Here is a 25,404-nt window from a genome sequence, read left to right as displayed (position 1 = left end):
TGCAGTCTCAGTTGACTCATGGATTACTACCTTGTGACACCTTAAGAAGAATACCCAGGTTAGCAATGCAAGAATTCCTACCCGTATATACTAGGAATTAATAATTATTATTTAGAGATACTGTGTTTGTGTTCATTTGTCATGCAGAAAAAGAAAACTAATTCAGTTACAACAGAGTTTTAAGAAAACAGAAAAATTCAGATTAGCCGTAGTGGTTGTTTCTAACAAAACAGAAGAATACCCAGAACTACAGTGAATTTCATATATATCATTACACCACTATCTATAGTGATGTCACACATATGACATGTGATTTATTAAAAAAATTCAGACCTTCAGTAAACCTAAAATTTTCTATTTACAAAATTGATCACTTTTCCATATAATTATAGCATACAACCCTTATAGTGATCAAGACATTTAAGGATGAAAAGACCAGACTTTGAGGATTCACATGTCAGTCTCCCATGTAAAAGGCTGACTTATGTAGAAAAAGGAAATAAATAGGAGCTCCCTAATCCTCTGATATCCTGAGAGAGAACACTGTCCATTACAATGTAGATTCCATAGACCTAATCATCAATCTAATACCTCTTTTCTCTATCTAGGTAAAGCATGTTAGTTCTTATAATAATCTAATAAAGCTATAACTTGGTATATAATTAACCTGATTATTCATTTTAACAAACTAATCAATCTAAAGAATGATATTTGACTCAGGATAATATTTTGATTAGCCAAATGTAAAATTACTATATGTTAAAAAAAGAATGCTAATAGTGCCCTGTTTTATCATGGCATTATGTAGTACTGTGATGGACAGCAAATACTTCTCATTTATTAACTTATAAAACAGAATGTACAATTGTGCATGTTATCTTACAGTAAATATTTACTTATAACCATAATTTGATAGTTCCATAACAAAAAAAATATAATATTTGAACAAAAAGCATGCAGTCAGTTTTTCACTTTCTAAATCTTGTGGGCTTGTCTATGAAACTTTTGATACAAAAGTGTGTAAATATTGGGTATAGAATTGTATCAGTCGAATACATCAATTCACCATAAACTAAAGAATACAGAATATGGTTAATTAGGCAATTTGCTCTGTAGACTTCCCCTCCCTAACACCTTCATTAATCCTCTGGCCACTTCCTTGTTGCGGAGGCTATAGATGAGGGGATTCAGCATAGGAGTAAGGATGGTATAAAAGGCTGACACCATCTTGTCCTGGGTGGGGGAACGGTCAGAAACAGGCCTCATGTATATGAACATGGCTGCTCCATAATACATTCCTACCACCATGAGGTGAGAGGAACAGGTAGCAAAAGCTCTTTGGCGGCCTTCCCCAGACCCCATTTGAATGACAGCTACAATGACCCGAAGGTAGGAAGCAATAATTACTGTTACAGGGAAAAGAAGCATAATTACACAGCAAATAAACATTAACCTTTCAAATAGCAATGTATTAGTGCATGAGAGAGTGAGAAGGGCAGGGACATCACAGAAAAAGTGAGGTATTTCCCGGGCACCACAATATGGGAAGGATAGTGCGACTGCAACAACAATTATACCATCAAGAGAGCCAACAATCCAGGAAGAAAGGACCATAAGATGACAGATTTTCTGGTTCATGAGAATTGAGTATCTTAATGGGTGGCAAATGGCAACATAACGGTCATAGGCCATTACAGCCAACAGGAAACATTCTGCTCCAAGCAGAGACACATATAAAAATATCTGGGTTCCACACCCAGCTAGAGAGATGCACTTCCTGCCAGACAAGTAGTTGAAGGCCATCTTGGGTACAGTGGTGCAGATGAGCATGAGGTCCATGAGGGAGAGTTGGCTGAGGAGGAAGTACATGGGGGTGTGGAGCTGGTTGTCCAGGTAGATGAGGAGAATCATGACAGTGTTTCCCATGATGGCAAATGTGAAGATTCCCAAGACCAGAGAGAAGAGGAAGATGTGGGTGGAACTGTGATTGAAGATTCCCAGGAGGATAAAGTCAAAGTTGAAAGTCTGATTCTCCCATGCCATGATAAATATATTCACTGTAGACAATATAACATGTGAACAGTGCTCAGTACTGTATCACAGAAATATCAAGGATTTCTAGCTTACATCAGCACATCCATGATATTGTCTCTCTATATTAAAAAATAATTTTGCTGAGTATAACTTTTTATAAATTTATATACTAGGAATATTAACGTTTATTGTTAGCCTGATGCGATTTTTAAATATAAAGCACATACACAACACACAGTAAGTTTTTTCATTAGAACTTAGGAGGTTTCCCGGGTGCCTGGGTGGCTCAGTCGGTTGAGCATCCGACTTTGGCTCAGGTCATGATCTTGCAGTTTGTGAGTTTGAGCCCCATGCCAGGCTCTATGCTGACAGCTTCAGAGCCTGGAGCCTGCTTCGGATTCTGTGTCTCCTCCTGTCTCTGCCCCTCCCATGTTCATGTTCTGTCTTTCTCTCTGTCTCTCAATAATAAATAAACATTTTTAAAAAGGAACATAGGAGGTTTCCAAAGAGGCATATAATCTAATTTTAGCAACTAGTTAACTAAACTGTAATATGGATTATTCAGAAATACACTGAGTCATAAGAAAACTCATGAATTGCTGAGAAGTCAATGAGATTTTCCATCACATTTTTTCATAGAATTTAACATATCACACTATAATACTAATAAAAATTCTGTTTACCAAAGTGTACAGGGAATCATGTACTAGTGGAAATTATATGGGATTAGTCAAATACCAAGTAAACAGAAGACATTGAGAAATCAAGGGTTAGAAGTACCTTAAATAATACTTATTGCTAATAATGGTAAGTTGTAGTGGAAGTAGTTCCTCACCAATATGCCCATCTCTTACTCCACCTCTTAAAATGAGGTGTACCCATGAAATATTCTGGTATAGGTCACTTTACTGGAGAAGCAGGTTAGCACATAGTTAAAGAGCATAATTCAAAAGACTCACACTGATGAATGGATAAAGAAGTTGTGGTTTATATACACAATGGAATACTACTTGGCAATGACAAAGAATGAAATATAGCCTTTTGTAGCAATGTGGATGGAACTGGAGATTGTTATGCTAAGTGAAATAAGTCATACAGAGAAGGACAGTTTCCATATGTTTTCACTCCTATGTGGATACTGAGAAACTTGACAGAAGACCATGGGGGAAGGGAAGGGGGAAAAAAAAAGTTAGAGAGGGAGGGAGCCAAACCATAAGAGACTCTTAAAGACTGAGAATAAACTGAGGGTAGAGGGGTAGTGGAAGGGAGGGGAAAGTGAGCGATGGGCACTGAGTAGGGCACCTGTTGGGAAGAGCACTGGGTGTTGTATGGAAACCAATTTGATAATAAATTTCATATTAAAAATTAATAATAAAAAAGACTCAAACAGATTATTTTTCTGTGTAACCTTAGATAGTTAATTTATCCAAGCCTCATTTTCCACTTAGTAAATTTTGATATTTGTTAATATTGGCATTGTAGGGTGCTATTAAGGCAAATGAGATCACATTTATGATGTACAAACATCACTTTGAATACAGTTTGTGACATATAAGTACTTTTTAAATAAATACTATTGAAGAAAAAGGATATGGCCCTTACTTTATTTTTAGACCATTTTTGTTTGTACAAAATTATTCACTTTTTGGGTGGCTGGGTGGCTCAGTTGGTTAAACATCTGACTTTTGATTTCAGTTCAAGTCATAAGCTCATAGTCCTGAGATTGAGCCCCATTTCATGAGGTATCTCTCTCTCCCTGTCTCTCTCTTTCTGCCCCTTCCCCTCTCTCTCACTCTCTCTCTCTCCCTAAATAAACATATACACAACAAAAAAGAATAATCATTTCCATTTCCTTAGCAAGACTCTTCCAGGGAATTTCTTTGCCTAGACAATAGCATATATTTTATTTTCTATTTTCACACTCATTTCTTTTTCTCTTGCTGCTGTATTCAGTAATCAAGGCATTGACTTCTTTCTTTCTAATGTATGGGCTTTCCTTCTTCTGGGAGTCATTTTGAGAAGTTTGCTAGGCGTTTTAGTTCCAGGGTTTGGAAAATGAAAAATTGCCATGTGGTTCTGCCAAATTTACTAAAAATGCATATTTTATTTGAGAACATTTTTAATTTAAAGCATGATATTGTTATACATTGTTTTAATGTTTTGTTTGCATGAGCAGGGGAGGGGCAGAAAAAGAGAGGGAGAGAGACAATCCCAAGCAGGCTCTGCACTGCCAGCACAGAGCCTGACTCATGAAACTGTGAGATCATGACCCGAGTGAAAACTAAGTGTCAGTCATTTAACCAACTGAGCCACCCAGAAGCCCATGTGTTGTATTTTTTTTTTTAACTCTACATCGAACTTTAACAGCTCAGGATGTGTTTTCGGACTTAAAGTTTGAATGATCTAGGTAGGCCACAGGGACATAAGTGAAGCAATCAGTTACCTATTTTGTATTAATGTCTAGCAAAAGCTAGATTACCATATATTCCATGCAAACATTTACAACATATTGCATGCTGCTAAATTATGTTGTTTTTTTGTTTTGTTTTGTATTTTTTGCTGCTAAATTATTATTTTTTAAGTTTATTTTTGAGAGAGACAGAGCACTAGAAAGGGAGAGACAGAGATAGAGAAGGAGAGACACAGAATCTGAAACAGTCTCCAGGCTCTGAGTTGTCAGCACAGAGCCCAACACAGGGCTCAAACTCACAAGCCATGAGATCATGACCTGAGCTGAAGTCAGTCACTTAACCGACTGAGATACCCAGGTGCCCTTTGGTGCTAAATTATTGATGAAAATTTGTCCTACCATAACTTTTATGTGTGAAGAAAATATATATAATGTTTTAAAGGAATAGTAATGAAAAAATGTTTATGGAATAAAAATATTGTTGCATACTGATTTTTCATCTTTTAACATCATCAATGAATAGATATATTTTATTCATTGCTATAGCAATGGGGTAGCTTAGATATAATATGACAATATTATGCTGTCGTCTCCTTATATTTGTACCAACTTCTCATGGAAATGAAACATACATATAGAAAGACGAATTGAGTGAATTCATCTTAAATATACCACGGAAGAAATTTTATACGTGTTCAGACTTATGTGACTACCACTCAGATCAAAATATGGATATTTTCCAAAAGATTTCCTTGTAACCTTTCCTAGCCTATCACCCCTGAGATGCAATCTATAGTTTAATAACTATCTCTGAGGCTTATGTTTTGCCTGTTCTTGCTTTCACATAAATATTAGAGCATCTTTACTTTTGTGTGCACAAAAGTAGAACCTCTCACACTCCTAAGTTCATCCACTGCACCTCCGAACTCTTTGGCTCACTGAACACCAACCACGATGGCCTCCTTGTTTCTGGAGCATACTTGTAATGCAATAATCCAGTGAGTTTATACTGGTTGTTCCCTTTAACCATTCTCTATTTTTTAGACCAATCCCTCACTATTTTCAGGCTCTTGTCAAATGCTTTCTGCTTCATAAAACCTTTATGGCTTCTCTCTAAATATCCTGCCTACCCTGACCTGTTTTGTTTTTCTTCTGCCTAGTGTCTCCCTCATCTGACATCATAGTAATTTATCTGATTGCTGTCTCTTTCTTCATTAGGATGTAAATTAAATGAATGCAGAGATTTGATGAGTCATGTACAATAGATACTTAGTGAATAAAGACATATTTATTGTAGGAAATGATTGTATTTTTTTTTAATTTTGTGTTTCAGATGTCTTCCTTCCTGTTCTTATCCTCTCTTGCAAGGGGATGGTGGGGTCTTAAGAGTTCTGTACTGTGTGCTTGCCTAAATGATTTATTAAACTTTATGTTGTAGCTGTGGAAATGGATTGTTGATCTGGGAAGATGAGCATCTAAATGAGAAAAAGCCTTCCTGGGCTGTTTGTATTAACTTTAGAAACCTTAGCACCCAACCCACAAGTAGTCTGATTAATTTAATTCTAAGAGATCTTTGGTCATTTTTTTTCTTTTCTACAAGGTAAGATTTTAAGCAATTGTGCTGTAGTCTTGAATTACACACAGAATGCCAGATTCATTGTCTCTCTCAAGTTGGACCAAAATTTATAACTAGTCTTTAAATTAGGAGATTAGGAGTGCCAAAAACTCTACCCAGCCTGAGGAATGCCACGGACCAGGTGGCTTGTTTGGCCTTTGTATTGACTTTGCTGCTTAATTAGAGCCGTAACCTGCTATTAAGCCCCAAATCCAACTCACACAGCCAGGATCATCAGAGGAACTGAAAGGTTGCTACCATCCTGCAGTTTACCCTATGTTCAAACCTATAAATCAAATTTCTTTGTAGTAGCTTATAAAAGAGAAATTACTTAAAGAAATGTAATCATTTAGCAGTGTGTTGCCCTTGTCCATATTATTATTAAATGACAGGAACTGGCTCTATAATTAGGTCTCATTTGCCATCCCTGTTTCTGCTTATAACTCCATTTGATAATCCCTGTTCACTAAAAAACTCTGGAATATTTTAGTACTATGCCTCTTCAAGTCTCTTCACATAAGTAAAATAATCTTTGCATTCAGTTCATATCAGAACCCATTGAGGAATAGCAGTTTGGGTACAAGACTAGTTGATTTCTATTACTGTCAGTAGGATTTTGACCAATTTGAGACACAAGTTTGAATTGTTATTTATCAACAGAGAAATGCAATATTTAAGTTTATTAAGTGGAGAGGTGGATCCTGTATAATTTTTTCATGTGTCTTTTTTTATTGCTTTCAGCTGAACGTGAATAAAAGGATACAGGAATATTATGTTTTATTATGTTATATTGTATTAACTCACTTTTTGTCAAAACCACACCACAAAGTCTCATTTCCTTTACTCCTCTCTCACAGGAAGTGAGAGTGAACAATGTTTTATGGCTAAGGCATTTATTTCTAAATAATAAACTCAGACTTCTTCAGGTGAAAGTTATATAAACAAAGCTTTAGTCACTTATATGATATTCAGAATATCTTTTCTTTCAGTTATATAATATATAATGGTTTGATATAGATGTTAGAGGTATGCACTTAATGATGTAATGCAAATTACTTCACTGTACATCTATATCTGTTTTTATCTATATGTATCTGTCTACATATTATACTTTCCTCACAAGTTTGTTAATATCATGAATTATCATCAAGTATTCATACTTTGGAATAAAAAGCCATTGTTTGTCACAAATATCTTTAAAAGCATACACCACAACTGTAGCTAAGCAGTTAATTATTTTTTTGTATACTTATACTTACAGCTTAGAAGAAAAATGAAAGGAAATGGGGTGGACAGAGAAGAGGAGGGCAGCCATATTGGTTAAGTAAAGACAGAGCAAACAACAGAATAATGAAAGACAGTGAATAATGAAGGAAGAATTCCTGGGCTGAAGAAAAACTGAGAGGAACAACGGAGAGAAAAACAAAACAAGAGACTGGGGTCACTGAGCCCAAGTATCTTCATTAGATGAAATGCATTCAACCAATTATTATTATGATCCCACCACCAAACAGAAACACAAAAAAAGGCAATATGTTATACATAAAATTACATAGCAAAAGCTGCCCTTACCTCCTGGTAGAAGATTAAACCACTACACACAAAAAGGATTATTGATGCCTTTTGGAAAAGTTCATCGTTACTTTAGGAAAATAAAAATAAAAACATGCATCTTGTTTGCGTCTGCATCCACTGACATTATGTATCATTCTGATTTTCTATTTTTTACTCATCTGAAACAATATTTTTGAATATTCTTCAAAGCACCTTCTGATTATATCACTCTCCTTCTCAAAAGCATTAAATGGATCAAATTTTCTTCAGAACAGACTTTCATGTCCTTATCGATCATTTGTGAGGAATTGCGGAAAGCCATAAAAGTCTCTATTTCAAGTCATCTGTTCTCCATTTCCTTTTTTTTTTAATTTTTAATGTTTATTTATTTCTGAAAGAGACAGAGTGTGAGCAGGGGAGGGGCAGCGAGAGAGGGAGACAGAATCCAAACCACACTCCAGTCTCTGAGCTGCCAGCACAGAGACCTACGTGGGGCTGGAACTCATGGACCCCGAGATCATGACCTGAACTGAAGTCGGACGCTTAACTGACTGAACCACCTAGGAGCCCCTGTTCTCCATTTTCCAATACCAACTCTGTGCAAATCCCAAAGATACAACATAAATCTGAGCTTAGTCCCTCTTCAGTAGTTTTTTTTTTTACTCTGAATGTCTTTTCCTTTTCCTTTTACCTTTGTAAATTATATCATATTTGTTTCAAGTTTGAATGCACATGCATTTTTCATTATATTTCTGTTCATTCTGTAGATAAAAGTTGTGTATATATTGTACTTACAAGTGGGTGGCATCTACATCTGTTCTATATAAAAAGCTAATATCATGGACCCTAAGATCAGACAAACATGAGTTTGCAATCTTGCGCTCCCTCTAACTCCTATATCATCAGGCAAATTATTTTTCTCTGAGATTATTTTATCCCACTGCCCCCATTTGAGAGTTACTGTAAGATAGAATGTGTTAATTCTTATGAATTCCTCATCAAAGTGTCTTTCAGTGCACGTTCTTTAGAGGAACATAACCTTTTACACACATTTTATCACACTTTTATTAGATTCTTGCAGTAATTTCCACTGTTGCTTACTTACAATTATTTTAAATAAATCAATATTCTGTTTTCCTTATTAGATTGTTGGTTTTCGACTGCTAAGGTATATATTTAAATTTTTCTTATGTAATGAGTTAACAGTAGATGTTTACACACAGGTAGAGCTCATAAGATCCCCATAAGTGATTGAAAACTTGAATAAACTAGATTCACCAGTCTTGCAATAGTCCATAGCTAGCATATATTTTATTGCTCTGAGTAATGTCTCACATTTACTTTGCATCATCACTATTATTATTTAATTTAACATTCACTAGTCCCTGTATTAAATATAAGAAGCATATTAAGCTAATATTACAAAGAATGTAAAAATATAAGTTGCCTCTCTAGTCAGAGGACTTCAAAATAACAAAACTTTTAATGTATACCTTTTGAAGGAAATGTAGTTCCATCTTACTGAACTTCAGAAGGGCATTTTGAAATATATACCATCTTCCTTGGACTTACCATCTAGATATTTTTAGGAAGACGTGGAACTACTTACTAAGTGACTGAAAACGTTTAAATATCTAGAGAAAACTTGTGTAACACATTTTTTTTTGCTAAGTCATCTGTGATTTCAACCTGTAATCCCTCCAGGTTTTCCAGTCCCTGGACTTTAATTATAGTAATGTATGCTATCACCTACTTTTTTCTTTTAAGCCCTCATATAAAATGAGTTCTCTATTTTGAAAATGTGATCTTACTGATATTTAAGAAACAAAATAAAATTCAGTTACTTTCTAGATTAATACTATAACCCCCTGCATTTTCCCCTTGTATCTCCTGGCTTATTCATATATTAATGACTCCATTTGCACTCTCCTCTTAAAGTGTTTTTTCTAATAATTTCAAGCTATTTCCATAATATTAACTGACCAAGAGGCAGTTGGTTTCCTGATTTTAAAATAGAGATACTCATTGACATTTGGGGTTTATTACCTCTAAATAGAACTCTGTTAAAATTCACTAGCTGTTTCCAAATTGATAATTCAAGTAGTTTAATGTTGGGAGCCATTTGGCTTAAGATGTCTACACTGAAGATCTCAACACAATTTTAATTTCTTCTTTGTCTTTTTATTTTGCTCTCAACTACCCACCCCCTTCTTTTTAATGTTTTTGAACACTTGCCATTGTGGTTACTCTTTCCTGATTCTAGTACTGGTTGTCTTTTCGTTATTCCCAAATACTATGCACTTGGTTAACCTTTCCTCCATGGATAATTAGATTTCCCCAAATTTTCAGATTTGTTCCTCTCTTTCTCTTTGGTTCACATGTATGATCACTGTATCTATATATCTTCAATTAATATTTTTTCTAAAATCCATATATTACCAAATGCCTGATATTATATTGTTCTGATACTTATTCCTTATCTCATGTTCAATTCTGAACCATTACCTCTGTATGAATCTACTACTCATTTAATATTCACTTCATCTTCAAAGTAACACTCCATTTTGTTAATGGTCGTCCCCTCCTAGAGTTATGTAGGATAGAAACAATATCCAGAAGAAAAATGTCTAGCTTTTCAAAAATATTGACCAACTGTATACAAGAATGCTTGGAATATTTTATATTTTTACTAGCTTTGTGAACAGAAAGAGCATATTCTTTCATTACATTGTCAAAATCATTTGTTACTGCTTGATTGTTATTTTTAAACTTTTTTGAACTTATTTGTGAGAAATGATTTCTCATTCTTATATTAATATGCATTTTTTTACTGTGTGTATTTGTCTCATGTATTTACTTAATTTTATTTATTACAGTATTACTTGTTTTTTTTTTCCCCCTCTGGCTTAAAAATAATTCTTGATGACATTGAAGATATCATCACTTGTTTGTTTCATATTTACATATGGCTAAGATTTATTTAGAATTGGTTCAAGTTTACCTTCCATCACAAACTACTTCAATCCAGAGGGTTTTTTGTTTTGTTTTGTTTTTTAATAGTTTTTTGGTTAAGTCACATACTTTAAGAAGCTTGTCATTCATAACTAAAACCAAAGTTTTAGTTATTTGCATTTTTTCTCATTATTTAGATATTTCTGAAACTTTATTTTTATATAAATGGCCATGGCCACAATTTTTGAGTCTTAATTTATATGCAAATATAAATTAACTGATACCAGGAGTTTGAACCGAAAGATGCCAATATCAGACCTTGTTCCAAAAGACAATTTACCAAAAAAAAAAAAAAGTATCTGCCCACCTTCTTTACATCACTTAACATTATTCAGCCTTCAAAATTTTGCTATTATATTGAACAGATTTTTATTTCCTGATTTTTATTTTCTGATTTTTAATTAAATTGATTTTAATTAATTTAATTAATTGATTTTAATTAAATTGATCTCTTTGATAACATATAGAAATGTCTTTTCTTTTTCACTTGGGCTATTTGAGTAACTTTACCTTTTGTTTTCCTTTTCAAATTTTTATTTAAATTCTAGTTAATTAACATAACAATGCAATGTTGGTTTAAGGAGTAGAATTCAGTGATTTATCACTTACATATGATATGTATAAGTTTCTTAGGTATTTTATTTTTTCTTCCAGCATTATTGACATATGATTGACAAGTAAAATTGTATGTATTTAAGATGTACAGCATAACTTTTTGATATATGAATATATTATGAAATGGTTACCATAATTAAGCTAATTAACATATCCACACCTTCCATAATTACTTTTTCTTTTTGTTGGTGTGAAAACACTTAAGATCTACAGTCTTAACAGATTTTAAATATACAATACAATAGCATTAATTACAGTCACCATATGATGGTACATTACATCTCCAGAACTTGCTTATCCTTCATATCTGAAGCTTTGTACCATTTGACCAACATTTTCCCCATTTTTCCAAGCCTCTGGTAATCACCATTCTCCTTTATGCTTTAAGACTTTGACTTTTTTAACTACCACATATAAGAGAGAACATGCAGTATTTGTCTTTACGTACCTAGTTTATTTTACTTAACATAATGTCCTCCAGGTTCATCCACAAAAGACAAGATTTCTTCTTATTCAAAGCTGAATAATATTCCACAGTGTGAAATATACATATACATATATGTATGTATACACACACACACACACACACACAAACCACATTTTCTTTATTGATTCATCCATTATCCACATAGGTTGTTTCCATATCTTGGCTATTGTGAATATTGTTGCAATGAACATGGAAGTACAGTTATCTCTTTGAGATATTAATTTCAATTCCTTTGGATATTTACCAAACAGTGGGATTGCTGGATCATATAGTAGTTTTATTTTTAATTATATGAGAAACCACCATACTGTTTTCTATAGTGGCTGCATTATTTTATATTCCCAACAGTAAGAAGCGTTCTAATTTCACAACATTACAAACACTTGTTATCTTTTATTTCTTTTTTATTTTTGATATTTATTTATGTATTTAATTAATTAATTTAAATTCAAGTAAGGTAGCATACAGTGTAGTATTGGTTTCAGGTATAGAACCCATTGATTCATCACTTACATATAACACCCAGTGCTCATCCTAACAAGTGCCCTCCTTAACATCATAAAGGTCATATATGGAAGACGCACAGTTAATATAATCCTCAATGGGGAAAAACTGAGAGCTTTTCCCCTAAGTTCAGGAACACAACAGGGATGCCCACTCTCACCACAATTGTTCACAATAGTACTAGAAGTCCTAATCTCAGCAATAAGACAACAAAGGGAAATGAAATGCATACAAATTGGCAAAGAAGAAGTCAAACTTTCACTCTTTGCATATGACATCATATTCTACATGGAAAACCCAAACAACCCCACCAAAACATTGTTAGAATCGATACGTGAATTCAGCAACATCACAGGATATAAAATCAATGTACAGAAATCGGTTTTATTTCTGTACACATATAATTAAACAACAGAAAGGGAAATCAAAGAATCAATTCCATTTATAATTGCACCAAGTCCCATAAAATACCTAGGTGTAAACCTAACCAAAGAGGTAACAGATATGTACACTGAAAACTATAGAAACCTTATGAAAGAAATTGAAAAAGACACAAAGAAATGGAAAAACGTTCCATGGACATAGATTGGAAGAACAAATATTTTAAAAATGTCTAAGCTACCCAAAGCAATCTACACATTCAATGAAATCCCTATCAAAATAACACATTCATTCTACACAGAGCTAGAACAAATAATCCTAAAATTTGTATAGAACCAGAAAATACCCTGAATAGCCAATGTAATGAAAAAGAAAACCAAAGCTGGAAGCATCATGATTCTGTAGTTCAAGCTGTATTACAAAGCTGTAATCATTAAGAGAGTATGGCACTGGCAAAAAAAAAGAAAAAAAAGAAAAAAAAGAAATAGATCAATGGAATACAATAGAGAACCCAGAAATGGACCCACAAATATATGGCCAATTAATTTTAGACAAAGCAGGAAGGAGTATCCAATGGAAAAAAGACAGTCTCTTCAACAAATGGTACTGGGAAAATTGTACAACAACATGCAGAAGAATTAAACTGGACCACTATCTTACATGATACACAAAAATAAATTCAAAATGGATGAAAGACCTAAATGTGACATAGGAAACCATTAAAATACTACAGAAGAACAAAGAAAGCAACCTATTTGATTTCAAGCTCAGCAACTTTTTACTGGACATGTCTATGGAGGCAAGGGAAATAAAACAAAAATGAACTTTTGTGAGGGGCACCTGGGTGGCTCAGTGGGTTAAGCACTGGACTTCGGCTCAGGGCTAAGGTCATGATCTCACAGTTCGTGAGTCTGAGCCATAAGCCAGGCTCTGTGCTGACAGCTTGGAGCCTGGAGCCTCCTTCAGATTCTGTATCTCCATCTCTCTCTGCCCTTCCCCTGCTCATGTTCTGTCTCTCTTTCTCTCAAAAATAAATAAAATAAATTTTAAAAATTAAAAAAAAATGAAAAATGAACTTTTGGGGCATCATCAATATAGAATGCTTCTGCATAGTGAAGGAAACAATCAACCAAATTAATGCAAATGACACATCAGATAAAGGATTAGTATGCAAAATCTATAAAGAACTTATCAAACACCAAGTAGTATTCCACTGTGTGTGTGTGTGTGTGTGTGTGAATATATATATATATATATATATATAGGCTATAATTGATAGCATTGAATGTTGGGTTGAGTGTGCCCCTTTGAACCAGCATTTTTGTATCCTTTGGATAAATACATAGTAATGCAATTGCTGGGCTGTAGGGTATTTCTATTTTTTTTGTTTTTGTTTTGTTTTTAAAGTATTTATTTATTTTGAGAAAGAGACTGTGTGAGTTGGGGAGGGGCAGAGAGAGAAAAGAAGAGAGAATCCCAAGCAGGCTGTGTACTGCCAGGGCAGAGCCCGATGCAGAGCTTGAACCCACAAACTGTGAGATCATGACCTAAGCCATAATCAAGAGACTGAAGCTCAATCTATTGAGCCACCTAGGCTCCCCTAGGGTAATTCTATTTTTAACTTTTTGAGGAATCTCGCTACTATTTTCCAGAGTAGCTGCACAAGTTTGCAACCCTACCAACAGTACAAAAGGGCTCCCCTTTCTCAGCATCCTCACCAACATCTATTGTTTCTTGAGTTGTTAATTTTAGCCATCCTGACAGGTGTGAGGTGGTATCTAATTGTGGTTTTGATTTGTATTTCTCTGATGATGAGTGATGCTGAGCATCTTTTCATGTGTCAGTTACCTATCTTGATGTCTCTTTGGAAAAGTGTCCTTACATGTCTTCTGCCTGTTTCTCCAGTGTATTATTATTATTATTATTTCATTTATTTTTTGGGGGGGTGCTGAGTTTGATAAATTCTTTTGTAGATTTTTTTCTGGCCAGTATGACTAAAGGAATCTATTCAGCAATGGAGTAACCTTTCCCAAAGGCAAGTTTGTTCTTTGTCCTCAGCCTCAGACTATTAACTTATAAGCCCTTCAAATGTCCTACCAGATAAGTGTCTTTGTTTTTCTGGGCCATTGGGACATTTGAGGTATTGTATGGCTTGGCTAATATGTATCTGTATCTTTTTTGCTGTGATAAAACATAACCATTGCTTAAAGCCTTTTCTGAATTCTGTGAATATTTCTAGTGAATTATTGAAACCGACCATGGTTTGGAATACCCACAAACTTGCAGTTGACGTCAAAAGTGAAGATAGTCTTGAGAAGTATTACACTGCAGACACAGACATATTATTCAATAAAAAAAAGGTTTCCATATTACTTGGATTTTGTGGAAATCAGGCTGAAAAGTGCTGTGTTGCAAAGTCTTTTTATTTATTCCAAAGGAAGGGAGAAAACCCAAGAACTCAGAGATTGAAGCCATGAGCTTTTGAGAAGTATCCACAAGCCATAATATCAAGTCCTAATAGAACATCCATACAGAAAATCAGTAATTAAATTAATAACATGAATTTGAACATCACTATAGACTAAATGGACTTAATGATCATATATAGAACATTGCACCCAATGGCAGAAGAATATACACTTTTCTCAAATATATATGGAACATTCTCCAAGAATGAGCATACTTAGGTCAAAGAAGAAGTTTTAACAAATTTTAGAACATTGAAATCACACAAATTATACTTTTCATCCATAGTGAAATAAAACTAGAAATTAATAACAAAAGGATAATTGGAAAACGCTCAAATATCTGGCAATGTAACAACAGGTTCTTTTACCACCAATAGAACAAAAGTAATATCAAATGTGCAGTCAGTAACATCTTGAGAAAGATGAAAATAAACACAAAATGGCAAAATTTATGTGATTTACCAAAATTAGTACTTACAGGGAACTTTATAGACATGAGTGTTTGTAGACATAAGTGTTTGATAAAATGACCTAATTTTAGTCTTCAAGTACAAAAATATTTTCTAAGTACAAACTCAGCCCATGGTAGAAGGAAAACAATAGAGATTAAAGCATAAATAAACATAATAAAAAATAGACACACTCATATTTCTAAAGTAGGGCACACATCTATAAAATGTGGGAATATGATTATCAGTTACGTGAGGTTATTAAAGAGTTCAATAAGGTAATGCATTAAAAGAACTTTGCACATTTCACACCACAGTATGTTACATTTATTAAACTTTAAAACTTTTTGTTATCATGTGCTGGCTTAGAAAATGTGCAGTGATTATTCATGCTAATAATAATTTCATGGAAAACAAGCCTTCAGAATCTGAGTTTTCATCATTACACTCATCATTACAGTTCATCATTTCTAGTACCTAATGACATTCTTGTTCATCTCCTTTTCTTACAAGTATGAGGAGGTTGCCGACTCTCTCCCTTTAACAGCTAATGTGGCCATGTGACTTATTTGTCCAATAAAATGTGAACAGAAATGATGAGTAAAGACGTAAAAAACCCGTGTGCACTTTTTAAAGTTTTCTTTCTCTCTGTGACTGAGACTTGACTATGGAATTCTCTTTTCCCATAAAATAATTTCGTGTCATTTGAAAACAGGAAAAATTCTGGCATGAGTCCCTTTGTTTTTGTATGTACATCAAAACTTCTTTTCACATGAATGTCATATCTTTGTAATTGTGATTCTTCTTGGTGCCAAAATATATGTTTGAATCTTTTCAAAAATATTATTTTACATTGCTAACTATTAAAACTTGTTTTCAAAATGCATAGGTGGATTGACTTTTAATAATTGAGAGTTTAAGGGTCTCTCTCCACTATCAATGCCAAAATCTTCTTGGAAGGTGTGCAGGGGCTACCTTAAATTATGCCTGTGTTTATGAAAGAACTCACAGAACTGATATTTCCATGTCAACTGTAGTTATTTAGCTTCTTATTGGTGAATGCTCCCCTTGTTCTACCTCAATTTTTTAAAATAAATGCTTAAAAATCATATTTCAATGTGACTGAGCTCTTATTTCCAATGGCTCTGTCAAATGCATCCAATTCAGAAAGCCCCCTGATGGCCTATGTTTGGCAGATACAATGAAGAAGTAAACCTTTGTTATATTAAGCTACTAAGGCTTTTGATGTTACTAATTCTTGCATTATAGTCTAGCATATAAAGGATATCATTGATGATTAAAATAAATATTTTTTTAAGTTTTTGTAATGTTTTATTTATTTTTGAGACAGGGAGAGACAGAGGATGAGCAGGGGAGTGTCAGAGAGAGAGGGAGACACAGAATCCAAATCAGGCTCCAGGCTCTGAGCTGTCAGCACAGAGCCTGACATGGGGCTTGAACTCACAAACTGTGAGATCATGACCTGAGCTGAAGTTGGACACTTAACCGACTGAGCCACCCAGGCACCCCTAAAATAAGTATTTTAGATGACACTATAAGAAAGCAAAGCAACATTTTTTTTTTTATTCCTCAGGGTCTTAATGGATGTATGGAGAAGCATGTGATTATAAGTGGGGAGAGAAAATTTGTACATTTCTTTAATCAACCTAACAAATAATGTTTAAATATAAACAAGTAAATGTATCCCCAAACTTGAACATATTTTTAGCAAAAATTTGGTCTGATGACAGATATAATGTATCCATATATTTTCCTTGCCATACAAAGGAATCCTCTCCTTACACATACAAGTTGTGTAAAATAATTCTGATCCTCTCATACATGATTCCCTACCCTCACCAAAGTGCAATTCAAGAAATGAAACAGATGAACATATGGGAAGTGGGGGAGAGAAGAGAGGAGTGAAACAAACCACAAAAGACTCAGTAATAGCAAAATTAGGGTTGTTGGAGGGAGGTGGGTGGAGGATGGGTTAGATGGGTGATGAGTATTAAGGAGGTTACTTGTTGGGATGAGCACTGGGTGTTGAATGTAAGTGATGAATCACTGAATTCTACTCCTGAAACAAATATTGCACTGTATGTTAACTAACTAAAACTGAAATTAAAATAAAGAACCTATAATTTCCACATTTATTTTTGAATGATTGTAATTTATTTCTTTATAATTCTTTTCAATACTAAGTTTATAAATATTTAAATAGTGTATAAATACAAAACTGAAGTTTAACATGAAATGTTTCTAAGGATAACTTTTTTGGATTTTTAGACTAAAAATTTTAGTCTAAAGGTTTAGTCTAAACGTTTCTTACAATATCAAAGCATGAATAGGGATTTCTTATTTGGAACACCAGATCCTTTACACACTGGCACATTCAGATAATCCAATGCCTTCAGAAAGGAAATTATTTTGATAAGCGATATATTTTAATGACATTATTAATTTATATAAGTTATATTGATATAAATCCAATCAATTATCTCAATTTATTGTTGTAAACATGAATTTTACTCACTAATTTTTGGTGAGCCTCAGAAATTTTCTGCACATTTCCTGAGTAAACATTCTCTTTATTTTATTAATGGCACATTTATTTGTTCATTTCTAAAACTGTAGATAATAAGGTTGAAGAGTGGGAAATATGTCTTGGATGGTGGAATAGTTTTCTGATTGCCTCAGGTATACATAAACACCTGAGCTGAGGAAGACAGATACCACAAATATATTAGGGACACAGGTAGAAAAAGCCTTTTTTCTGTCTGCTCCTCTCGGAAACTTGAAAACTGTAGAAAACATGTGACTGTAAGAGCTGATGATGAAAATTAAACAGCCACCAACAATCCCTAGACCACAGACAATGAGCACCATCTCATTGCTAAAGGTGTCAGATCAGGAGAGCTTTAGCAAAGAAGGGATATCACAAAAAAAACTGATGGATAACATTGGATTGACAGAATGGCAGCCTGAATGTATTGCCAGTGTGTACAGCAGCATGGATGAGACTACTGAGTATGAAAGCTAGAGTCATTTGTATGCAGATTTTGAGAGTTCATGATTATAGGGTAGTAAAGGGGTTGGCAGATAGCCACATAATGGTCTTGGGCCATGAGAGTCAGAAACAGAAGCTCCATATATACAAAGAAAACCACTAGGAAGACCTCAGCTTTACACCCAGCCTTTGAAATGGTGCTGCTGTCAAGTAGAGAATTGATGCATGAGTTAGGAACTATTATAGAAATGTAGCATGCAACCAAGATAGACAGATTCCTAAGGAAGAAATACATGGGTGTGTGAAGACTCCTGTCAAGGGTGGTGACAGTAACAATGACAGTGTTTCCCAACATCACAGAGAAGGTTATGGCATGCAAAACCTGCAGTTCCCATACATCAGAAAACCCTGTGAGGAGAAATCCCATCATCACATTGGAATTTTTCATCTGTGGGTAACACAATATGTACCTGAAAGTAAGAAGTGAAGTCTTGAGCCCATGAAGAATCAAATTATGGAAAGATATTTCTTAACTACTTTGGTTTTGATTCCTACCTAATTCTAATATATATATTGATGTCCCTAATATTTTTGAGAGAAAATTAAGTGAACCTCCTTTAGTCTACATGATTTTATTTTTAATCCTACTGTATACTGGAGTGAAAATTACAGTCATATTGCTCATAACCAATAAGCATAAAAATTAAATGCATATTTCTACACATTTCCATTGGAAAATACAAATTTCATGGTCAAATACATACAAATATAGATACAGATTACATAAATACAGTTGCATTTGAAAGATATTATGTAAATCATATTGTTGAACACTGGATAATTAGAATAAAATATTTTGATTGTTTTCAGTCTTATGTTTTTATTTGAGGCTACAGATGTATGGGGGAAATGATCTTATTTTTCTTGAGCTAATCTTCTATGCATAATGGTTTCAAAATTCTCTTCTGTTACCATGACAAAATATCAATGTAATTTGAAACTTTACTTACTCTAATATCTCAAATGGAATACAGCCTCAGTAGCTGATATACTTACTTGAACTGAATCTATGCCCAATTTTTGTTACATTTTTATATTTCAAGTTATTTTTCTAGTTATTCTGCTCTGCTTTTAAAGAGAGAATGAATGAGCCCAGTATTATTATTTCCTTACTGCCTCTTGAACCTACCCCTAATATTCCCTCATTGTAATCTTCAATTTTCCAAGTTTTCAAACCTTCTTTGGTTTTACTAGCTGAAAAAATAAAACAACAAAATTAAACACAAAATCTTACAACACTAATTTAGTTTTTGCTTTCTGTTAAATTATGGAGGGTGTTTTTCTCACTTTAATCTTCCATATGTTCAACAACATTTCTAGAATTTCTTCCTTTTTGATTTCTTTGATTCTGTATCACTCAACAAGTTCTTGGTCATTGCTATCACATCTCTATAGCTCATTTTATCAGTCCTCTGTTTGGTTTATTCATCAGTGGATATATGAACCAACTTTCTTCTTGACTTAATGTGTTACTTGTATTTTCCTAGATCTCCTCTATTATTTTTTTATAGCACTTTCTTTGAATTCCCTCAAAATAATAACAAACAACAGCAACAATAATAATATTGGACCATGAACAACGCTGTCCACAGTTAAGTTTACTGTGATTCACACTTTATTTGAAGTTAAATTTTTCATGCTTTATTTGAAATTAATTCTGTTCAAAATCTTACAATCCAGACTCACTCACAATGATCAGTTCCCGCAGACACCATTTTGTTAGTATGCTCTTTCATAAACTTATTAAACATCTTGCATATGAAGTTTTCATAGACAACCTGCACAAACCCATTACTTCTTTTTTTTATCACATCAGTCTTAAGATATGTTTCATCAACTGCTTTACATTGAAAAGAAATTGAGCTGATGTCCTTCCTGTTTTGTTGTTTATAGATTACTCAAGGATTGAATCATATACAATTTTGGCTCCAAAGGGGAAGATGGAGGCAAAGTAGGATGCTGGGCTCACCTTATCCTGCTGATCACTTTTTTCCACACACATCTGCCTAAATAACCCAGAAACCCACCCGAAGACTAGCAGAACAGACTCTCCGGAGCCAAGCATAGACAAGAGGCCCACAGAAGACTGTAAGAAGGGCTGAGAAGTGGTGCGTGCTACACGGACTGGCAGGAGGGAGCCAGGGCAGTGGAAGGACAGCCACTTGGGCAAGGCAGAGCCCCCGAAGTCTGGCTTGCAAAAGCAGAGGGGCCGGACTCCATAAGTTCTGACAGCCAGTAGGACTTAACATCTGGAATGTTAGAAGTCAACAGCTCTGCTCTCGGAGAGTGGGGAAGGCAAGAGGACATGGGGAGGAAGAGTTATCGAAACCCGGAAAGACAGAACTCAGAAGGGGAACAAAGGTGCTGGCCAGAGCCATTTCTCTATCCGTCTCCCAGTCAAAATTCCAAAAGGAACCAGTTCCCATAAACAAATTTTATTCCACTGAGCAAACACCCAACACTGCTTCCATGGATCCATTCCTCTGAAGGGCCTGCCTCCCTCCCAGTGTGGCAGGGCCCCTCCCCCAAGGGACTACCAATGGCAAAGGGAGCTAAGCCTGCCCCTCCCACCCATGTGCACCTCGGGGTCAACCTCACCTAATACTCCCTTGGCCATATCTCATCAACAACACCGCAAGCCTTGCAGTGTGCAAGTAGTCCAGACAGGGGCCACACCACGCCACAGAGAGTCCTGCCCATGGGAGAGGGGATGACAAGGTACACACCAGTCTGACTGTGGCCCCGCCCACCAACACAAGATAATCAGGACAGAACAGGGGAAATGCCCTTTTACCACAGGACCTACCCAAAATGACAAAACAGAATAATTCTCCTCCAAAAAAAACCTCCAGGAATTAGCAACACCTAACGAATTGATCAAAAACGAGTTAAGCAATATAACAGAACAAGAACATAGAATAATACTCACAAAATTAATTGCTGGGCTTGAAAAAAGAATGGAAGACAGCAGAGAATCTATTGCTACAGACCCCAAGGGACTAAGAAATAGTCATGATGAACTAAAAAAATGCTATAAATGAGGTGCAAAATAAAATGGAGGTGGCCATAGCACGGATTGAAGAGGCAGAGGAGAGAAGAGGTGAATTAGAAGATAAAATTATGGAAAAAGAGAAAGCTGAGAAAAAGAGAGATAAAAAAATCCAGGAGTATGAAGGGAGAATTAGAGAACTAAGTGATACAAACTAACGAAACAATATCAGTACCATAGGAACTTCAGAAAAAGAAGAGAGAGAAAGGGGCTGAAGGTGTACTTGAACAAATCATAGCTCAGAACTTCCCTGACCTGGGAAGGAAAAATGCATTGATATCGAAGACGCACAGAGAACTCCCTTCAGACATAACTCGAATAGATCTTCTGCAAGACATATCATAGTAAAACTGACATTATACAAGGAAAAAGAGAAAATTCTGAAAGCAGGTAGGGATAAACAGGCCCTAAATTACAAAGGTAGACACATAATAATAGTAGCAGACCTATCTACTGAAACATGGCAGACAAGAAAGGAATGGCAGGAAATCTTCAATGTGATGAACAGAAAACTTATGCAGCCTAGAATCCTTTATCCAGCAATTCTGTCATTCAGAATAGGAGAGATAAAGGTCTTCCCAAACAAACACTGAAGAAGTTCGTCACCATTAAACCAGCCCTACAAGAGATCCTAAGGAGGATTCTGTGAGTGAAATGTTGCAAGGACCACAAAGTAACAGAGACATCAACACAAGCAAGAAACCTACAGAGCTCACAATGTCTCTAAACCCATATCTTTCAATAATAACACTGAATGTAAATGGACTAAATGCTCCAACGAAAAGACATAGGGTATCAGAATGGTAAAAAAAAAAAAAAAAAAAAAAAAACAAGACCCATCTATTTGCTGTCCACAAGAGACATGTTTTAGACCTGAGGACATCTTAAACTGAAACTAAGGGGATGGAGAACTATCTATAATGCTACTGAAAGTAAAAACAAAACTGGAGTAGCCATACCTATATCACACAAACTAGACTTTAAATTAAAGGCTAGAAATTAAATTAAAGAATGGCATTATAAAATAATTACAGGGTCTATCCATCAGGAAGAGCTAACAATTATAAATGTCTATGTGCCAAATATGGGAGCCCACAAATACATAAAACAATCACAAATATAAACAACCTTATTGATAAGAATGTGGTAATTGCAGGGGACTTTAATACTCCACTTACAACATTGGATAGATCATCTAGACACAGGATCAATAAAGAAACAAGGGCCCTGAATGATACATTGGATCAGATGGACTTGACAGATATATTTAGAACTCCGCATTCCAAAGCAACAGAATATACTTTCTTCTTGAGTGCACATGGAACATTCTCCATGATAGATAACATACTGGGTCACAAAACAGCCCTTCATAAGTATAAAATAATATAGATCATACCATGCACACTTTCAGACCACAATGCTATGAAACTTGAAATCAACCACAGAAAAAGTCTGGAAAACCTCCAAAAGCATGGAGGTTAAAGAACACGCTATTAAAGAATTAATGGGTCAACAAGGCAATGAGAAAAGAAATTAAAAAAAATATATGGAAACAAATGAAAATGAAAATACAACAATCCAAATGATTTGGGATGCAGCGAAGGCAGTCCTGAGAGGAAAATACATTGCAATCCAGGCCTATCTCAAGACACAAGAAAAATCCCAAATACAAAATCTAAAAGCATACCTACAGGAACTAGAAGCCAAACAGCAAAGATACCCCAAACCCAGCAGTAGAAGAGAAATAATAAAGATCAGAGAAGAAACAAACAATATAGAATCTAAAAAAACTATAGAGCAGATCAATGAAACCAAGAGCTGTTTTTTTGAAAAAATAAACAAAACTGATAAACCTCTAGCCAGGCTTCTCAAAAAGAAAAGGGAGATGACCCAAATAGATAAAATCATGAATGAAAATGGAATGATTACAACCAATCCCTCAGAAATACAAGCAATTATCAGGGAATACTATGAAAAATTATATGCCAACAAACTGGACAACCTAGAAGAAATGGACAAATTCCTAAGCACCCACACACTTCTAAAACTGAAATAGGAAGAAATAGAAAGCTTGAACAGACCCATAACCAGCGAAGAAATTGAAGCAGTTATCAAAAATCTCCCAACAAATAAGAGTCCAGGACCAGATAGCTTCCCAGGGGAATTCTACCAGATATTTAAAGCAGAGAAAATACCTATCCTTTTCAAGCTCTTCCAAAAAACAGAAAGGGAAGGAAAACTTCCAGACTCATTCTATGAAGCCAGCTTTACTTTGATTCCCCAACCAGACATAGACCCAGCAAAAAAAAAAGAGAACTACAGGCCAATATCCCTGATGAATATCCATGCAAGAATTCTCAAACGATACTAGCAATTCAAATTCAACAGCATATAAAAGGAATTATTCACCATGATCAAATGGGATTCATTCTTAGGCTGCAGAGCTGGTTCAACACTCCCAAATCAATCAGTGTGATAAATCATACTGATAAAAGGAAATATAAGAACCATATGATCCTGTCATTCAATGCAGAAAAGCATTTGGCAAAATTCAACATCCTTTCTTATTAAAAACCCTCAAGAAAGTCGGGATAGAGGGAACATATTTAAGCATTATAAAAGCCATTTATGAAAAGACCACAGCTAATATCATCCTCAAAGGGGAAAAACTGAGAGCTTTTCCCCTGAGATCAGGAACACGACAGGGATGTCCACTCTCACCGCTGTTGTAAACATAGTGTTGGAAGTCCTAGCATCAGCAATCAGACAACAAAAGGAAATCAAAGGCATCCAAATTGATAAAGATGAAGTTAAGCTTTCACTTTTTGCAGATGACATGCATGACATTATACATGGAAAACCTGATAGACTCCACCAAAAGTCTGCTAGAACTGATAGCTGAATACAGGAAAGTTGCAGGATACAAAATCAAATACAGAAATCAGTTCCATTCTTATACACTAATAATGAAGCAACAGAAAGACAAATAAAGAAACTGATCCCATTTACAATTGCACCAAGAAGCATAAAATACCTAGGAATAAACCTAACTAAAGACATAAAAGATCTGTACGCTGAAAACTATAGAAAGCTTAGGAAGGAAATGGAAGAAGACATAAAGAAATGGAAAAACATTCCATGCTCATGGGTTGGAAGAATAAATATTGTCAAAATGTCAATACTACCCAAAGCTATCTACACATTCAATGCAACCCCAATCAAAATTGCACCATCATTCTTCTTGAAGCTAGAACAAGCAATCCTAAAATTTGTATGGAACCACAAAAGACGCCAAATATTCAAAGTAATATTGAAAAAGGCAACCAAAGCAGAACCATCACATTTCCAGACTTTAGCCTCTACTACAAAGCTGTAATCATCAAGACAGCATGGTATTGGCACAAAAACAGACACATAGACCAATGGAATTGAATAGAGACTCCAGAATTGGACCCACAAAAGTATGGCCAACTAATCTTTGACAGAGCAGGAAAGAACAGCCAATGGAAAAAAGACAGTCTCTTTAACAAATGGTGCTGGGAGAACTGGACAGCAACTTGCACAAGAATGAAACTAGACCACTTTCTTACCCATTCACAAAAATAAACTCAAAATGGATGAAGGACCTGAATGTTAGACAGGAAACCATCAAAACCCTAGAGGAGATGGGGCGCCTGGGTGGCGCAGTCGGTTAAGCGTCCGACTTCAGCCAGGTCACGATCTCACGGTCCGGGAGTTCGAGCCCCGCGCCAGGCT

The 25,404-nt window shown here is 35.0% G+C and overlaps 1 protein-coding gene and 1 pseudogene across 1 annotated transcript; both read right to left on the bottom strand.

Moving 5' to 3' along the window:
* Positions 1 to 1,092: 1,092 nt before the first annotated feature.
* Positions 1,093 to 2,043, bottom strand: LOC124517739 (olfactory receptor 2M3-like). Its single transcript, XM_047087253.1, has one exon. The coding sequence runs from the start codon at positions 2,041 to 2,043 to the stop codon at positions 1,093 to 1,095; it is 951 nt and encodes a 316-aa protein (XP_046943209.1).
* A 16,111-nt stretch (positions 2,044 to 18,154) lies between these two features.
* LOC124508796 (olfactory receptor 14C36-like) lies at positions 18,155 to 18,987 on the bottom strand (annotated as a pseudogene).
* Between the last annotated feature and the right edge of the window lie 6,417 nt (positions 18,988 to 25,404).

Source organism: Lynx rufus, unplaced genomic scaffold, assembly GCF_022079265.1.
Source record: "Lynx rufus isolate CCGP_SWC_20201006 ecotype Redwood Valley unplaced genomic scaffold, mLynRuf1.p SCAF_1, whole genome shotgun sequence".
NCBI classification, from domain to species: domain Eukaryota; kingdom Metazoa; phylum Chordata; class Mammalia; order Carnivora; family Felidae; genus Lynx; species Lynx rufus.
The sequence above is the reverse complement of the archived record's forward strand: the minus strand, read 5'-3'. Positions and strand labels throughout refer to the sequence as shown.

Bases quoted from the DNA above. Each gene is read 5' to 3' on its own strand.
- LOC124517739 (XM_047087253.1), bottom strand. From the start codon at position 2,043: ATGGCATGGGAGAATCAGACTTTCAACTTTGACTTTATCCTCCTGGGA.